The sequence below is a fragment of the Neolamprologus brichardi genome, chromosome 4 (genome assembly GCF_056152115.1).
Source record: "Neolamprologus brichardi isolate AB-2024 chromosome 4, ASM5615211v1, whole genome shotgun sequence".
Taxonomy (NCBI): domain Eukaryota; kingdom Metazoa; phylum Chordata; class Actinopteri; order Cichliformes; family Cichlidae; genus Neolamprologus; species Neolamprologus brichardi.
The window spans coordinates 13,348,826-13,366,209 of record NC_142107.1 but is presented as its reverse complement, the minus strand read 5'-3'; the positions used below and the strand labels follow the sequence as shown (position 1 = coordinate 13,366,209).

At 36.5% G+C, this 17,384-nt stretch overlaps 2 protein-coding genes across 7 annotated transcripts; both read left to right on the top strand.

Annotated features, from left to right (window-relative positions):
- The first annotated feature begins 15 nt into the window (after nucleotides 1-15).
- LOC102791406 (immunoglobulin lambda-1 light chain-like) lies at nucleotides 16-4,350 on the top strand. Its single transcript, XM_087840324.1, has 4 exons — nucleotides 16-103; nucleotides 187-514; nucleotides 3,104-3,138; nucleotides 3,839-4,350. The coding sequence occupies exons 1-4, from the start codon at nucleotides 16-18 to the stop codon at nucleotides 4,159-4,161; spliced, it is 774 nt and encodes a 257-aa protein (XP_087696450.1). The 3' UTR covers nucleotides 4,162-4,350.
- Nucleotides 4,351-5,696: 1,346 nt separating this feature from the next.
- Nucleotides 5,697-17,331, top strand: LOC102783022 (immunoglobulin lambda-1 light chain-like). Of its 6 annotated transcripts, XM_087840321.1 has the most exons (5): nucleotides 8,904-8,943; nucleotides 9,035-9,266; nucleotides 12,833-12,925; nucleotides 16,143-16,174; nucleotides 16,862-17,331. In XM_087840321.1, exons 1-5 carry the CDS (start codon nucleotides 8,904-8,906, stop codon nucleotides 17,182-17,184), a joined length of 720 nt encoding a protein of 239 aa, XP_087696447.1. In that variant the 3' UTR covers nucleotides 17,185-17,331. The 6 variants fall into 6 exon arrangements, with proteins under 6 accessions (XP_087696449.1, XP_087696447.1, XP_087696446.1 ...); XM_087840323.1 differs by lacking the exons at nucleotides 8,904-8,943; nucleotides 9,035-9,266; nucleotides 12,833-12,925 and adding exons at nucleotides 5,697-5,739; nucleotides 5,823-6,145 and having other exon boundaries at nucleotides 16,141-16,174; XM_087840320.1 differs by lacking the exon at nucleotides 12,833-12,925 and having other exon boundaries at nucleotides 9,035-9,350; nucleotides 16,140-16,174.
- Nucleotides 17,332-17,384: the final 53 nt, after the last annotated feature.

The following is a 17,384-nucleotide window of genomic DNA, read 5'->3' as shown; positions in this document are numbered from 1 at the left end:
TGTTAGTTGTATTAAATGGCTCCTCCAGCACCTTTTCTTCAGTTCTTAGTTCACATCGACATCATGCTGGCAACTCTCTGTGCTCTCATCACTGCTCTAACATGTAACCACTTTGACTTATATTGCACACATATACACTAATGTCGGTGTGTTTCTCTTGACTCTCTGTCTTCATGTTGTTTGCAGGTGTGAGTGGTGTGACAGTGCTGACACAGAAACCTCTTCTATCAGTGAGAAAAGGAGAGACAGCCACCATGGACTGTAACCTGGGGACTGTTACTAGCAGTGCTGCTCGTTGGTACAAACAGATTCCAGGAGGAGTTCCTCAGTATGTGCTGTATTTTTATCATAGCAATAGTTCTCCACGCTATGGCTCTGGGTTCTCCTCTCCCAAATTCACATCCACTCATCAGTCAAGATCAGATTATCGTTTGATCATCAAGAATGTGGAGGAGGGAGACTCTGCAGTCTATTACTGTCAGACATGGGACAGCAATGATGTTGTATCACAGTGATTTACACTGTGACAAAAACCTCCTCACAGTTACTTCTGCTTTTTTATGCTCTTTGGCATCCTGATAAAAGACACCTTCAACAAACACACTGAAACCCCACCACCTTCAAATACTGTGTTATTTGTCTTGTTTTTTATTTTAATATTAATCATGAAAATCATGAAAAAAGCCAAGAGGGGAATATTCAGTCAAAACTACTTAAATAATGATATACAAAACAGGAGACCAAAACTGTATGCTGTTATCTATAAGTAATATAATAGACATCAGACTCAACTGATGAAATGGACACAACCAGGGGATAGGAAAGACAAACAAAAGAGAAGTTGGGAAGAGGCTCAAGAGAAGGAGAGGGAAAGAAAAAGAGAGACAGAGAGAAAAGACACTAAAAATATGTTTGATCACCTGCTGGGAAAAAAAAAAACAAGCAAAAAGAGAACAACACAGTATGAAAACCACAGCAACATCCAACATAAGCATAAGTAACAGTAAACAATAAATAATGAATGTTACTGAGCAGCACACAAAACCGACAAATCACAATATGTTTAGAGGCAGCAGACAACTGTTGTGGAAGTTTTTCCACTTAAATAAAGCCTGCAGACGAGTGGTGAGCGGTAGCTAACATTCTTTAATCCAAGCACACAAAGAACAGATAACCAAGCTTGATGAAGTCCCTGCATGACCCCGGGACAGACGGTCAGCAGAGTCTCTCTGAGCCTTGCATGGCTCTCAGTTAAATACCTTTTTCAGGAACAAAAGGCAGTACACAGCTGTTTCACACCTTAAGATTCACACTCTCTTGCTACTTCCCAGAGTCCTCGAAGAGACAAAAGACTGGTCCTCTGGAGTTCCTGTTTCCCCCAAACATCCTTACTACACCCTCTACCATTTGTCTTAAGTATGAGTGTCAGACATGTTAATACAATAAAATAATGTGATTAATACCTAAGTGAAAGAAATTCCTATACACAACCAATGGTGTATGTCTGTGAGTACCTTTTTGTACACACCTGTGTGCAAACAGGTATTCACCACCAGCATTATGCACTAGGATTAGAAGAGTTACATCCTGAGTGTTAGTAACAGTGGTGCTCAGTTTCATCAGTTTACAATAATATGTGTCACAGTGATAATCAGATTGTTTAACTCTCAAGATGTAGACGAGAGAAACTTTGTTTTTGTGAATCGGGGGAACTATAATAAAACGTTGTATCACAGTGAACTGTATTTGAACTCTTTGTTCAGTTGTTCAATATTCATTAATGACGTAGCATTTTATAAAATGTTCTCCTAACCCTAACCACTGTGGTTTCATGTGACGTTACACAAAAGTTTATGCATTTTGTTTGTTGACTAATTATAACAATTAATTGTAACAGTTAGTGGGGTTCTGCTCTGTTTTTGTCCAAATATAAAAACTGGTAATGGTTAAAGCATCAATAATAAATCTGAAGGACATAGAAACCAACTTATAATAATGAAATATAACATACATTATATATATATATATATATATATATATATATATATATATATATATATATATATATATATTAACCTTCATTATTAAAAATAGCTAGAGTAAATGTAATATTTAGTATTGTAGTATGTAGTATTTAGATTACACAAATCTGATCACTGTTACACTTTGTTTAACACTTAATACTTAATAGGAACATTAATAAGATGCAGCTATTAAAATTAAGGCTACACTAAACTCTGATTAGAGATTCTAGATTGAGAAAATTTAAAGAAACTTAATTTGGATTAATCAGAAACACATTTATAAAAATGGAAATGAAGAACTGTTAGGACAACTTTTGATTTTGACATGGTTGTCAAACACTATGCGGCCATTTGCTCTCTTTTATCTGCTCTTACATGGTGGATCCTACATGTTAGAACATGTCTACTTCATTTTATAGCCTGTACAAGACAAAAAACATTAAATAAAATTATTTAATCTGTTTTTATTTTCTGAGAGGTGGGGATTCAGCAAAAGTGTTGACCCAAGTAACCAACCTCCTAACAATTTCTTCCAGACAAGAGGTTCTGCTCAAATGCTGAAAGCTGAAAGCTTTTATGTCAGCTGGTACAAACAGGCTCCTGGTTCTTCTCCTCAGTTCTGAGATTTCATCATTCTTACAGCTCAACTGCAATTTCAGCAGGATTCTCCTCAGACAGACTAATATCTAAATCCTGACCAAACACTGATTTCAAGTCTATTATCAATCATTCAGAGACAGGAGACTCTGCAGTGAGTTCCTGTTAGACATGGGAAGACTCTCCCAAGAAAGCTGGTTCATAGTGAAGCAGACTGTGGCCAAAATCTTATTGAGAGACAGTACAGCTTTGATTAATTCTGACCAATAATGAGGACTTTATTAAATCGTGCACAAAACAAGTGACATGAAGGAATAAACACGACTACACAGAGAGAGACACAGTTATAAAATACAAACAGATGAAGTGAATGAGATGTTGACAGTGAAAGTTGGTCTCTACAGGATGTTTCAGTTCCTCTCCCCTCATCAGTGACAGTCAGGAGGTTTTTGTACAGCCATGTATACAAACTGAATCACTGTGGTATTCGGACAAGGCACCAAGCTGATTGTGACAGGTAAGTACTTTTTAACTGATCATAAAACAAGAGAGATTTTGCGAAAATCTGCTGATGACTACTTAATTCAATATGTTTCTTGTTCTGCATCATTTTTTACAATTTTGTACAATCTGAAATAGTTTCAGGTTGTCTCATATACAGGAGACATGAATGACATGTTTAAAAAATGTGAAATGGTGTCAAACCAGTTCTCTGACAATGGTGTGAAATATGTTGTTTTTCTGTTCTTATTGCTTTTAATTTATGTTTAGGTTGGAAATTCAAAAACATACACAGGCCCGTTTTCTCTTTCTTTAATAGTTGTTAACACTGTTACTGAAGTTCAAAATTACTTTGAAGTGATTAGAACCTGGCTGTACACTTTTCTTTGACGTGAAAGAAAATTACACACATTAGCTAACATGTTATGCAGAAACGTGTAGAATTAAATCAAATATATCTTACATGGAAAGTTAAACAGTAACTAATCATATTTTATTTGGTAAAGATATAAAAAGAAATTCAAACAATATGTTGGATCCATATATTTTAGTATTGTACATTAGTTTTGTTTTCTTCTAACTTCATAACAAATGTTATGTTTATTTCATATTGACTCTTCTTGATTTCTTCTGGTTTTATGACTTAATTTCCAATTTCCTGCTTTCCTTTAATTTTTCTTTTTTTTGTTTTCTGAACATCCTTCATGTATTTTCAGGCTCCAGCCTCCCTCCTCCTGTCCTGACAGTCTTCCCTCCGTCCAGTGCTGAGCTCCAGTCCAACACAGCTTCTCTGGTCTGTCTGTCCAGTCAGTCTGTGCGTTTTGCAGATGTGAGCTGGTTGGCTGCTGGGAGTCCAGTGAGCAGTGGGATCTCTACCAGCACTGCTGTTCAGAGACCAGACCAGACTTACCAAATCAGCAGCTCTCTGACCATCCAGACATCAGACTGGAACATGGATAAGGTTTATACATGTAAAGTGTCTTTGGGCTCACAGACTTCAGAGAAAACCATCAAGAAGTCAGAATGTCCCACTGAATAGTCGAGGACCAGAATGTGCTTTTAAAATCTGCTTCTTTACTGCTTGTGCTGTTTGCTCATTACAGTCTTTACATGTTAGAAATCAGAATAAAGCAAAAGGTTTAAGTCATGTATTCATTTGCTGGTTTTTAACAAGTATTTTCAGGAATTCATGTTTTGCAATAAATTAATAAAAGCATTGATTTAAAAATGTGTTTTCTTGTGAATAAATGGGAAATTGCGCCACTGTTTTGCACTAACATAAATTTAAGGTGATTGAAATGAACGGTTACATTTTAGAGAGAGGCACACCGAGGAAAACAACACTCATAAGCACAAAATTTTCAGTTGTATTGCTCCCATAGTTTAAACATAAGTATATTCTGACATACAGACTAAGTAATATTTGAACACTAGAGAGCATCATTTAATATTTCTTCACGAGTAAGAGAGAAGGTAAGTGTCACTGGTTTAAAATGTTGGTTGTAGATTTGCAAATGTATCTTCACTCTCGGTTAGTGAAGCATCACCTCTCTGTGCTTCTGTTTCTTCGTTTCCAGGATGCACCTGCAGGTCTTAGTAACTCAAGTAAATGGCAAATAAGCTCCTTGTAAAATAAAATGGACCTGCTCTTTTTAATGGAAATGTTTCAGTTCATATCATTTGATCATTCAGAGACAGCTGAGTACGGTACGATGTTTGCCTAAACCTAACTTACTTACTGTTAAAGAACACTGAATGAAGTCCAGTTAGGAAACTAAACCTTTCTGCATCTTTCTGCTGTCATTTGTTGTTTTGCATTGAACATTAAAACCATTACATATAACCAGTCGGTAATATCTAACAAGAACAGAAGTTGAATGAAAAACACAAAACACTGTGCAGAAGACCCAGGACCATGACACATAAATGCAATCCATTCCTTCCACTTTTGTGAAAAGGCGTCTCCTTTAGACCTTTGCAAGAAAGTCATCCTCTCATAAAGATTTCCTTTATTTACCCTTTAATTACTCCAAGATACAGCACCATGGGATCTACAGGGATTTTGCCACCTATTTCCTTTCTTAGAGTTAAACATGTATCGTCCCAAAATATTTGAACTTTCATGTCCAAAGATTTTGTGAGGGGGTGTCATTCATGTGACCACATTGCCTCCTGCTGCTGTGACTCACATTGTTTTTAAGGTGTAACAAAGACACAAATTCAGTTTTTACCAACCAAATTCTCTCCAGTCTGTTGAGCTTGTGTGTCACCCACATAGATGATAAATTCTCCTTTGTTATTTGTATGTCTAGTTCTTTTTTGTTTTAATGTAGGTATGATTCCTTTGTGCTTCTGGAGGCCTTGGTATATTTTTCCAATTATTCTGTTTATATGTTTCAGTCTTTATATATACACTATGATGCTAATAAAGAAATAAATGAAGACAAAAGAAAAACAATATTATGATGATGTAATAGGGAGAAAGGAGGAGACACAGCTCCTCCTCCTGATACTTGTATTAAATGGCTCCTCCAGCGACTTTTCTCAAAATCAGTTCTTCAGCTTCAAGTCGACATCATGCTGGTGACTCTCTGTGGTCTCATCACTGCTCTAACATGTAAACACGTTGACTTATTTTGCACACATATATTTTAATGTCAGTGTGTTTCTCTTGACTCCATGTCTTCTTGTTGTTTGCAGGTGTGAGTGGTGTGACGGTGCTGACACAGAAACCTGTTGTGTCAGTGAGGAAAGGAGAGACAGCCACCATGGACTGTAACCTGGGGACTGTTACTAACAGTGGTGTTCGTTGGTATAAACAGATACCAGGAGGAAGTCCTCAGTATGTACTGAGGTTTCATCATAGCTGGAGTTCTCCACGCTATGGCTCTGGATTCTCTTCCCCAAAATTCACATCCACTCATCAGTCAACAACAGATTATCGTTTGATCATCAAGAATGTGGAGGAGGGAGACTCTGCAGTCTATTACTGTAAGACATGGGACAGCTCTGTTAATGAGTACACATCACAGTGATTTACACTGTGACAAAAACTTCCTCACTATTACTTCTGCTTTTTGTGCATAAACTCAGTGCACCAAAGGCACACAATTAGTTCTTAAATATTGCTCTGTTAAATTTACCCATTGTATTTTTTTTTCATTTGCACTTTCACTTTAAATAAACAAAGCACCAAAATAGACACACATTATTCACACATAAAACCTCACATCATCAGCTTTTAATATTATTATACTGTAAAACATGTTTGATGTTTGGTCTCTCAATCACACCACCACACAGTACTGACCCACACATATAGTTCTTACACACACACTGGACATTCTGGACATTGTTTTGCACTTCATCACTTAAACCACTTTAAGCATATTTGCACTGCACAAGACACTATATAATGTGGATTGCACAACACTGGACATTATATTCCTCATTTCCAGTTAATATTTGTACAGCTGCTGTTATTGTGTGTGTATATATATATTTATATTTATATTTCTTCATACATTCTTATATATTTCTATACTGTGTATTTTGTTGTACAGTTATTTTATTTTCAACTTTAATTTATATATTTTATCTTATTCTTTCCCAGTTAAATTTACCCTTCATTCTAATTTGTGTTGTACAGTTATCTCATTCTTAACTTAATTTTTATATTTTATTTTATTTTATTCCTTCCTGGTTAAATTTACCCTTTTTTATTTTCATATTTATTTCCTATCTTATTCATAGCCTTCTCTTTTTTTTCTTTAGGTCACGAGCAGTTGTCCAAGCATTTCACTGCATATCGTACTGTGTATGACTGTGTATGTGACAAATAAAAATTTGAATTTGAATTTGAATTTGAATCAAAAACATTCTCACATTGTTAACTAGTTAATCTGATTTCAAGCCACAGTAAGAAAAAAATGAGTCCACACAAATCCTCTTTATTTTACAGTTCAATAATTTCACTAATTCATGCTTCACTAAAATTCAGTCAAAATAAAATAAGACTGCATCAAACTCAGATCAGGTCCTCTAGTTGCAGAGAGTTTTTATTTTGAATCAGCCTTAGTTTTGGATTGATTGTGTTAAAAGTTGTCATTGTTGTGTTTAAAATTTTAAACCTTTCCTTAAAATGCAGGCACGTTCCATGTAAGATTCTGGTTTCCTTATTTAGTAAGGAATGTTTACTTCCTGTCGTTTATGGGCTCCCCTGTACCTTGCATATGGTGGACTATTAAAGGGGGTAATGCCATATATGGGGTGAGGGGAGATGACCTTTTTATGACTAGGGATGTTGTAAACATATATTGTGTAGTAGGAAGTCACGTATACAGACACATACACGCACACACATTCACTCACATGCTCGCACATACACACACACACACACACACACACATGGTACCTTTGCTTTTGTGACACACTATATGGGTTTTACAATTGGGTGTTGTGTGTTCACTGAAGGCTGCGAGGTGAGTTTGGAGTTGGCTACAGGCTGCTTGTGTAAGTTCTGTGAGTGCAACCTCCCCTTGCAAGTAAACCGAACCAGTGGCTCTTGTGTTCTGTGTGTAGTCTCTCGTGGTCTGATTCCAGCAGGGTCGTGTGTTTAGACCCAACATTTAGTTCATCAGAAGCATGTTCATGAGGTAAAAAGAGAATGTAAACATATACAGATCAGCGAATTTCTCTAAGTTTATTTATTGCCATTATTTTTTCCTACTATCAAGATGTCAGAATGTCCCAATGAATAGTCAAGGACCAGAATGTGCATTTAGAATATGCCTCTTTACTGCTTCTGCTGTTTGCTCAATGCAAAGTTTACATGTTAGAAATCAGAATAAAGCAAAATGTTTAAGTCATGTGTTTATTTGCAGATTTTCAAAGGAACTGATATTTTTGCATTCACTCAAAAGCATTGGATATACAACATTTGTCTTCCTTTTTAGTAAACAAGAATACATTTTCAAAGTAGCCACTAACATAAATTTAGAATGACAAACCTGAAATTGTTACATTTTAGTAAGGTGAAGATACGAGAACATAATCAGCGTATAACCACATTTGTGAAATGTCCACTCTAACTTTGTTAAATAAATACAAATAAATATGTAAAGAAATAAATACAATGCATGCTGTTCTATATTTGTAGACTGGCGAGTAACATTACACAATTCTGCATGCACAAAACCTCCTCACAATGTATATAAAACATCACCAACTCTGCAACATTGTGTGTGTCCTTTCTATAAAATTGATTATCTCGATAAAAGCATTGATTTAAAAAGATTCTTTTTTACTTTTTAGTGAACGGAATAATTTTACACTTAGTGTGAAAGTAGAGACTAATGCAACATTTAGTGAGGTAAATATAGAAGAACCTCAACATTATCCAAAAATGTCAAAATGTCACATTAACAATTTCTAACAGTCTTCTCTACAGTGATACGTTTAAATGTAGAAAAATTTAAATCAAGGTTTCATTTTTGAATAAAGCACAAGATTAAGTATCAAATGTAACCAAGTGTAATCCTGTCTCATTTTGGATGTGAAGAGAGTAACTATTCCAAAATTCAAAACAACAAATAAACAAAAAATGAACAATGGAAAAAAAGAAGATGACAAAACGTTACCAACACCATTGAGAACACTAACAATATTAGTAATACAGGCAAGACAAATAAAAAACCCTCTAATGCTCCTCCTCCTGTTAGTTGTATTAAATAGCTCCTCCACCATCGCCTCTCCACTCAGTTCTTAGCCCACACTGACAACATGCTGGTGACTCTTTGTGCTCTCATCACTGCTCTAACATGTAACGAGTCTAAAATATACTGAAAAATAGACCTCATGCTATATTCAGATGTCAGCGTGTTTCTTGTTACTTTATGTCTTCTTATTTGCAGGTGTGAGTGGTGTGACGGTGCTGACACAGAAACCCCCTGTTTTATCAGTGAGGAAAGGAGAGACAGCCACCATGGACTGTAACCTGGGGACTGTTACTAATGATGCTCGGTGGTATAAACAGATTTCAGGAGGAGTTCCTCAGTATGTACTGAGGATGTATCATGGCTGGAGTTTCCCAAGATATGGCTCTGGGTTCTCCTCTCCAAAATTCACATCCACTCATCAGTCAACATCAGATTATCAGTTGATCATCAAGAATGTGGAGGAGGGAGACTCTGCAGTCTATTACTGTCAAACATGGGACGGCTCTGCTGATAGTGGGGTATCACAGTGATTTACACTGTGACAAAAACCTCCCCACTGTTACTTCTGCTTTTTGATGCTCTTTTTTCACATGCTGACAAATGACCCATTCTACAAACTCAGTGTAAACCCACCAGGTTCAAGAGAAGGAGAGGGAAAGAAAAACAGAGAGAAAAGACACTAAAAATATGTTTGATCACCTGCTTGGAAAAAAAAACAAGCAAAAAGAGAACAACACAGTATGGAAACCACAGCAACATCCAACATAAGCATAAGTAACAGTAAACAATAAATAATGAATGTTACTGAGCAGCACACAAGACTGACAAATCACAATATATTTAGAGGCAGCAGCCAACCAATGGTGTGTGCAAACAGGTATTCACCACCAGCATTATGCACCAGGATTAGAAGAGTTACATCCTGAGTGTTAGTAACAGTGGTGCTCAGTTTCATCCGTTTACAATAATATTTGTCACAGTGATAATCAAATTGTTTAACTCTCAAGATGTAGATGAGAGAAACTTTGTTTTTGTGAATCGGGGGAACTATAATAAAACCTTTGTATCACAGTGATCTGTATTTTAACTCTTTGTTCAGTTGTTCAATATTCATTAATGACGTAACATTTTATAAGATGTTCTCCTAACCCTAACCACTCTGGTTTCATGTGACGTTACACAAAAGTTTATGCATTTTGTTTGTTGACTAATTATAACAGTTAATTGTAACAGTTAGTGGGGTTCTGCTCTGTTTTTGTCCAAATATAAAAACTGGTAATGGTTAAAGCATCGATAATAAATCTGAAGGACATAGTAACCAACTTATAATAATAAAATATAACACCATAATTTTAAGGGAGAGGACAGAGACATCGCTATCACCAATAATTATTAATACAAAAACAGAATTACCCTCTACTAAAGACAAGTTACCCAAAACATCACAAACTATGCAGGTTTAGCTCCTCCTCCTGTCAGTCTCTCTGAGTTTCAGTGACATATTTAATGGTTCACACCTCCTCTCCTCCTACAGAAGCAGTTCTATCTCTTTCCAAATTACAAGTCTCAGCACACAGTGACAACATGCTGGTGACTCTCTGTGCTCTCGTCACTGCTCTAACATGTATGGAACCTCATTTTTCAGATTAGTAGTTATTTGTTGGATTCATATGTGCTTGTGTTTCTCTTGACTCCATGTCTTCTTGTTGTTTGCAGGTGTGAGTGGTGTAACGGTGCTGACACAGAAACCTCCTGTTTTATCAGTGAGGAAAGGAGAGACAGCCACCATGGACTGTAACCTGGGGACTGTTGATAACACTGTCTTTTGGTATAAACAGATTCCAGGAGGAAGTCCTCAGTATGTACTGAGGATGTATCATGGCTGGAGTTCTCCAGAATATGGCTCTGGGTTCTCCTCTCCAAAATTCACATCCACTCATCAGTCAACAACAGATTATCGTTTGATCATCAAAAATGTGGAGGAGGGAGACTCTGCAGTCTATTACTGTAAGACATGGGACAGCAATAATGCTGTATCACAGGGATTTACACTGTGACAAAAACCTCCCCACTGATACTTCTGCTTTTTGATGCTCTTTTTTTTCACATGCTGACAAAAGATCCATTCAACAGACTCAGTGTAAACCCACCACCTTCAAATAGTGTGTTTATTTTAATGTTCATCAATGAAAACCCACCAACTTTAGAGAGTGTTTTTATAAACACGGAATTACTCTTTTTGATGCATTTAAGCTATCATCACTGATATATAAAATGAGTATATAAAATATCAAGGAATATGATTCATCATCAACAACTGTGGTCATCTTTTTTACTGGTGGTCATCTTTTCACATCTCAGCTTAATAGTTAAGGACTTTTACACGTCACACTGACAACATGCTGGGGACTGTCTGCTCTCTCATCACTTCTCTAAAATGTAAGACGTTCTTCTCATCTGTTTCATAGCCCATCTTTTTGGAGAAAGACATTTCACACATTTCTGTGTTTGTTGGCAGATGCTAATGCAGTGTTAGTGTTTATTCAGATACCTGCTGTCCACTCTAGATAAAGAAGGTGTTCTCAGCTGCAACACAGAGAAATGGTTGAATTATGTTAGATGGTCTAAACATTAGTTTCTTTTTCTTTTTTTATTCATATAGCGCATGTAATTACAACAGCAATTGACCAAATTGCTGTATAAAAATACAAAATAATTAGTACCAAATAACTCATAATATTAGTACCAAACACCAAATATCAAATAACTCTCTTACTGTATTACAAGCCAGTGAATACAAAAGTGTTTTAAGATGACATTTTAAAAGATTGACAGCAGGAGCCTGTCTGATGTGTAAGGGTAGATCAGGGGTAGGCAACTCCAGGCCTCGAGTGCCAGTGTCCTGCAGGTTGTAGATGTGTCCATGATCCAATACGACTGATTCAAGTTGTTAAATTACATCCTCAACATGTCTTGAAGTTCTCCAGAGTCCTGGTAATGAACTAATCATTTGATTCTAGTGTGTTGACCCAGGGTGATATCTAAAACCTGCAGGACACTGGCCCTCGAGGCCTGGAGTGGCCTATCCCTGGTGTAGATTATATCACAGTTTAGGCGTTACAACCCCAAACGCTTGATCACCTCTGTGAACCAGCCTCGACCTTGGTATGGCTAAAAGCAAAAGATCATTTGATCGACAAGATCTAGAGGGCGCACAAGGCTGTAAGAGGTCAGACAAATACCCCGGAGCCTGTCAATTCAGGGCTTTGTAAGTCAACAATAAAATTTTTTAATCAATTCTGAAGTGAACAGGGAGCCAGTAAAGATAGGCAAGCACCGGGGAAATGTGTTCATGTCTATTGGTTTAGTTTAGTCAATGACAAATGTCAATGTCTGTTTCCAATGAAGTTTTAACGTAGGTATTATTCCCTTTGTGCTTCTGGTGGCCTTGGTATAATTTTCCCATTTTTCTGATTATACGCTTTAATCAAAATATATACATTATGATGCTAATAAAGAAACAAATGAAGGCAAAAGAAAAAAATATGATGATGTAATAGGGTGATGGGGGAGGCACAGCTCCTCCTCTTGTTAGTTGTATTAAATGGCTCCTCCAGCACCTTTTCTTCAAATCAGTTCTTAGTTCACGTCGACATCATGCTGGTGACTCTCTGTGCTCTCATCACTGCTCTAACATGTAAACACTTTGACTTATATTGCACACATATATACTAATGTCCGTGTGTTTCTCTTGACTCCAAGACTTCTTGTTGTTTGCAGGTGTGGTGTTACAGTGGTGACACAGAAACCTCTTCTATCAGTGAGGAAAGGACAGACAGCCACCATGGACTGTAACCTGGGGACTGTTACTAATGATGCTGCTCGTTGGTATAAACAGAATCCAGGAGGAGTTCCTCAGTATGTGCTGAAGATGTATCATAGCTGGAGTTCTCCAAACTATGGCTCTGGATTCTCTTCCACTCGTTAGTCAACAACAGATTATCATTTGATCATCAAAAATGTGGAGGAAGGAGACTCTGCAGTCTATTACTGTAAGACATGGGACAGCTCTGTTAAGGAGTACGCATCACGGTGATTTACACTGTGACAAAAACTTCCTCACTATTACTTGTGCTTTTCGGGTACAAACTCAGTGCATCATATAAACAATTAGTTCCTAAACATTGCTCTTTTAAATGTATTCATTGCATTTCTTTATTTCCACTTTCACTTTAAATAAACAAAGCACCAAAATATACACACATTATTCACACATAAAACCTCACATCATCAGCTTTTAATATTATTGTACTGAAAAATATGTTTGATGAAAAACATTCTTAACATATTAACTGGTTAATCTGATTTCAAGCCACGGTAAGAAGAAAAATGAGACCACACAAATCCTCTTTATATTACAGTTCAATAATTTCACTAATTCATGCTTCACTAAAATTCAGTCAAAATAAAACAAGACTGCATCAAACTCAGATCAGGTCCTCTAGTTGAAGAGAATTTTTATTTTGGATCAGCTTTAGTTCATTAGAAGCATGTTCATGAAGTAGAAAGAGAATGTAAACATATACAGATAAATGAATTTCTCTGTGTTTATTTATTTCTATTGTTTTTTTTGTTTTTTGACATCGGAAAACACAGGGCTTAAATACACAGGGAGTAACGAGGGGATCAGACACAGGAGGAGAGCACAGCTGGGAGCAATCACACAGGGACATGGAGGAAGCAAAACTGGAAATATTTACAAAGAATGTAAGACTATCAAAGTAAAACTGGAGAAGGCACGGAGACAAGATTTGACACAAAAATCCAACTGACAGCGAAGACAGAGAGAACCTGGGTCACAGAGACAAGAGTAACTAACAACTCACAGGGAGACATGACTGACTGGGGAGACACAGGAGATGAACGAACACAAAGACAAAGGTGACTCGACAGGAAACGAGGAACACAGGAACAGCGCCGAGAAAACACGGAGGCAGAGACTAAACACAGGCTGAGATAAATACTAAGGGAGGGAAGACTAAGATCACTGAGAACTTAAAAGGAAACCAAAATCATAAACAACAGTAATCAAAGAATATAAATCCAAAACCTGAAAGACAAATACTGACCTAGTACTGTGACATATACACTGATTAACCTCTAACCCCACCACCTTCAAATAGTGTATTATTTGTTTGTTCGTTTTTTCTTTTAATATTTATCATTGAAATCATGTGATAGGTTTGTAGCTTAAACCTATTTGCTGGAACGTTCAAGACAATTTACTACACAGCAAAAGCAAGACACAAGTAGGCAAAGTTCTTTGTGTTACTCATGCATGAGGGAGGCCTTAAAATTCACATCCACTCATCAGTCAACAAAAAATTATCGTTTGATCATCAACAATGTGGAGGAGGGAGACTCTGCAGTCTATTACTGTAAGGCATGGGACAGCAATAATGCTGTATCACAGTGATTTACACTGTGACAAAAACCTCCCCACTGATACTTCTGCTTTTTGATGCTCTATTTTTCACATGCTGACAAAAGACCCATTCAACAAACTCAGTGTAAACCCACCACCTTCAAATAGTTTTTGAATTATTTTAATGTTCATCAATGAAAACCCACCAACTTCAGACAGTGTGTTAATAAACAGTGAATTACTCTTTTTGATATATTTTAACATTCATCACAGAAAGTATAAAATATCGAGGAATATGACGACCACCATCAACACAAATTGTGTGTGTTTTTTAAATAACAGCAATTTGTCTAAAACTCTGATAACTGTAACATTGTAACATTCTAGCTGCAGTAAATGACATTATTCAGCCTAAATAGATACTTTTAAAGTTACACAATGAGTTTTAAAAATGTTTCATATGAAGTAAAAATGCAGCTAAATTGAATTTTTTCTGTTGCTTCTCTTCTCACTACAATTCTTTTCACACCTCAGCTGAATAGTAAAGGATGCTTACACGTCACACTGACAACATGCTGGGGACTGTCTGCTCTCTCATCACTTCTCTAAAATGTAAGATGTTCTTCTCATCTGTTTCATAGACCATCTTTTTGGAGAAGGACATTTCACTCATGTTCTTTCTGTGTTTGTTGGCAGATGGTAATGCAGCGGAAGTGTTTATCCAGATACCTGCTGTCCACAAGGTTTCTCCAGGTCAAGAAGTTGTACTCAACTGCAACATGGTTCAATTATGTTAGATGGTCTAAACAAGTTCCTGGAGGGGTTCCTCAGTTTTCATTCTGGCAGCTCACTTGAATTTAGAACAGGTTATCTGTCCCCAGAGGTGGGAAGTAACCAATTACAAATACTTACTTACTGTACTTAAGTACAAAGTTTTCAACAAGCTGTTCTCAAATGCAACATTGAGAGAGATGATAAGAATTCTATTAGCTGTATAAACAAGTTCCTAGAGAAGATCATCTGTATGTTTCTAAGATTTCTCCATTCTGACAGCTCAACCAGCTTTGAAACAAGATTCTCCTCAGAAAGATTCAACTCTACGTCCTCATCAAACATTAATTATCATTTAACTATCAAGTTCGCAGAAATAGAAGACACTGTACATATCACAGTTGTTCACAATGTGATACAAACCTCTTGGCAGTGCATATGCTTTCTTAGACTCATTGACTTGAGTATAGTCCAATCAAGAAAATGCAGTGTAACATGCAACGTTCAGATAATGTCTTATTAAACATTGGATTGCTCATTTTTTTTTATTCTTTTCTAATCTTTAACCTGCTCAAATACAACATTAAAAAAAGCTGAAAGCTTTTATGTCGGCTGGTACAAACAGGTTCCTGGTTCTTCTTCTCATTTCTGAGATTTCATCATTCTCACAGGTCAACTGCCTTTTCAGCAGGATTCTCCTCAGACAGATTAATATCTAAATCCTGACCAAACATTGATTTCAAGTGTATTATCAATCATTCAGAGACAGGAGACTCTGCAGTGGGTTTCTGTCAGACATGGGAAGACTCTCCCAAGAAAGCTGGTTCATAGTGAAGCAGACTGTGGCCAAAATCTTATTGAGAGACAGTACAGCTTTGATTAATTCTGGCCAATAATGAGGACTTTATTAAACCTTGCACAAAAAAGTGAAGGAATAAACATGACTACACACAGAGAGAGACACAGTTACAAAATACAAACAGATGAAGTGAATGAGATGTTGACAGTGAAAGTTGGTGTCTACAGGATGTTTCAGTTCCTCTCCCCTCATCAGTGACAGTCAGGAGGTTTTTGTACAGCCATGTATACAAACTGAATCACTGTGGTATTCGGACAAGGCACCAAGCTGATTGTGACAAGTAAGTACTTTTTAACTGATCATAAAACAACAGAGATTTTGCAGAAATCTGCTGATGACTACTTAGTTCAATATGTTTCTTGTTCTGCATCATTTTTTATGATTTTGTGCAATCTGAAATAGTTTCAGGTTGTCTCATATACAGGAGACATGGATTACATGTTTAAAAAATGTGAAATGGTGTCAAACCAGTTCTCTGACAATGGTGTGAAATATGTTGTTTTTCTGTTCTTATTGCTTTTAATTAATGTTTAGTTTGGTATTTCAAAAACAAACATAGGCCCGTTTTCTCTTTCTTCAATAGTTGTTAACACTGTTACTGAAGTTCAAAATTACTTTGAAGTGATTAGAACTTTTCTTTGATATGAAAGAAAATTACACACATTAGCTGACATGTCATGCAGAAATATGTAGAATTAAATCAAAGATATCTTACATGGAAAATTAAACAGTGACTGATCATATTTTATTTGGTAAAAATACAAAAAGAAATTCAAATGATATGTTGGATCCATATATTTTGGCATTGTACATTAGTTTTGTTTTCTTCTAACTTCATAACAATTGTTATGTTTATTCCATATTGACTCTTCTTGATTTCTTCTGGTTTTATGACTTCATGTCCAATTTCCTTCTTTCCTTTCATTTATCTTTTTTTGTTTTCTGAACATCCTTCATGTATTTTCAGGCTCCAGCCTCCCTCCTCCTGTCCTGACAGTCTTCCCTCCATCCAGTGCTGAGCTCCAGTCCAACACAGCTTCTCTGGTCTGTCTGTCCACTCAGTCTGTGCCTTTTGCAGATGTGAGCTGGTTGGCTGCTGGGAGTCCAGTGAGCAGTGGGATCTCTACCAGCACTGCTGTTCAGAGACCAGACCAGACTTACCAAATCAGCAGCTCTCTGACCATCCAGACATCAGACTGGAACATGGATAAGGTTTATACATGTAAAGTGTCTTTGGGCTCACAGACTTCAGAGAAAACCATCAAGAAGTCAGAATGTCCCACTGAATAGTCGAGGACCAGAATGTGCTTTTAAAATCTGCTTCTTTACTGCTTGTGCTGTTTGCTCATTACAGTCTTTACATGTTAGAAATCAGAATAATGCAAAAGGTTTAAGTCATGTATTCATTTGCTGGTTTTTGACAAGTATTTTCAGGAATTGGTGTTTTGCAATAAATTAATAAAAGCATTGATTTAAAAAATGCGTTTTCT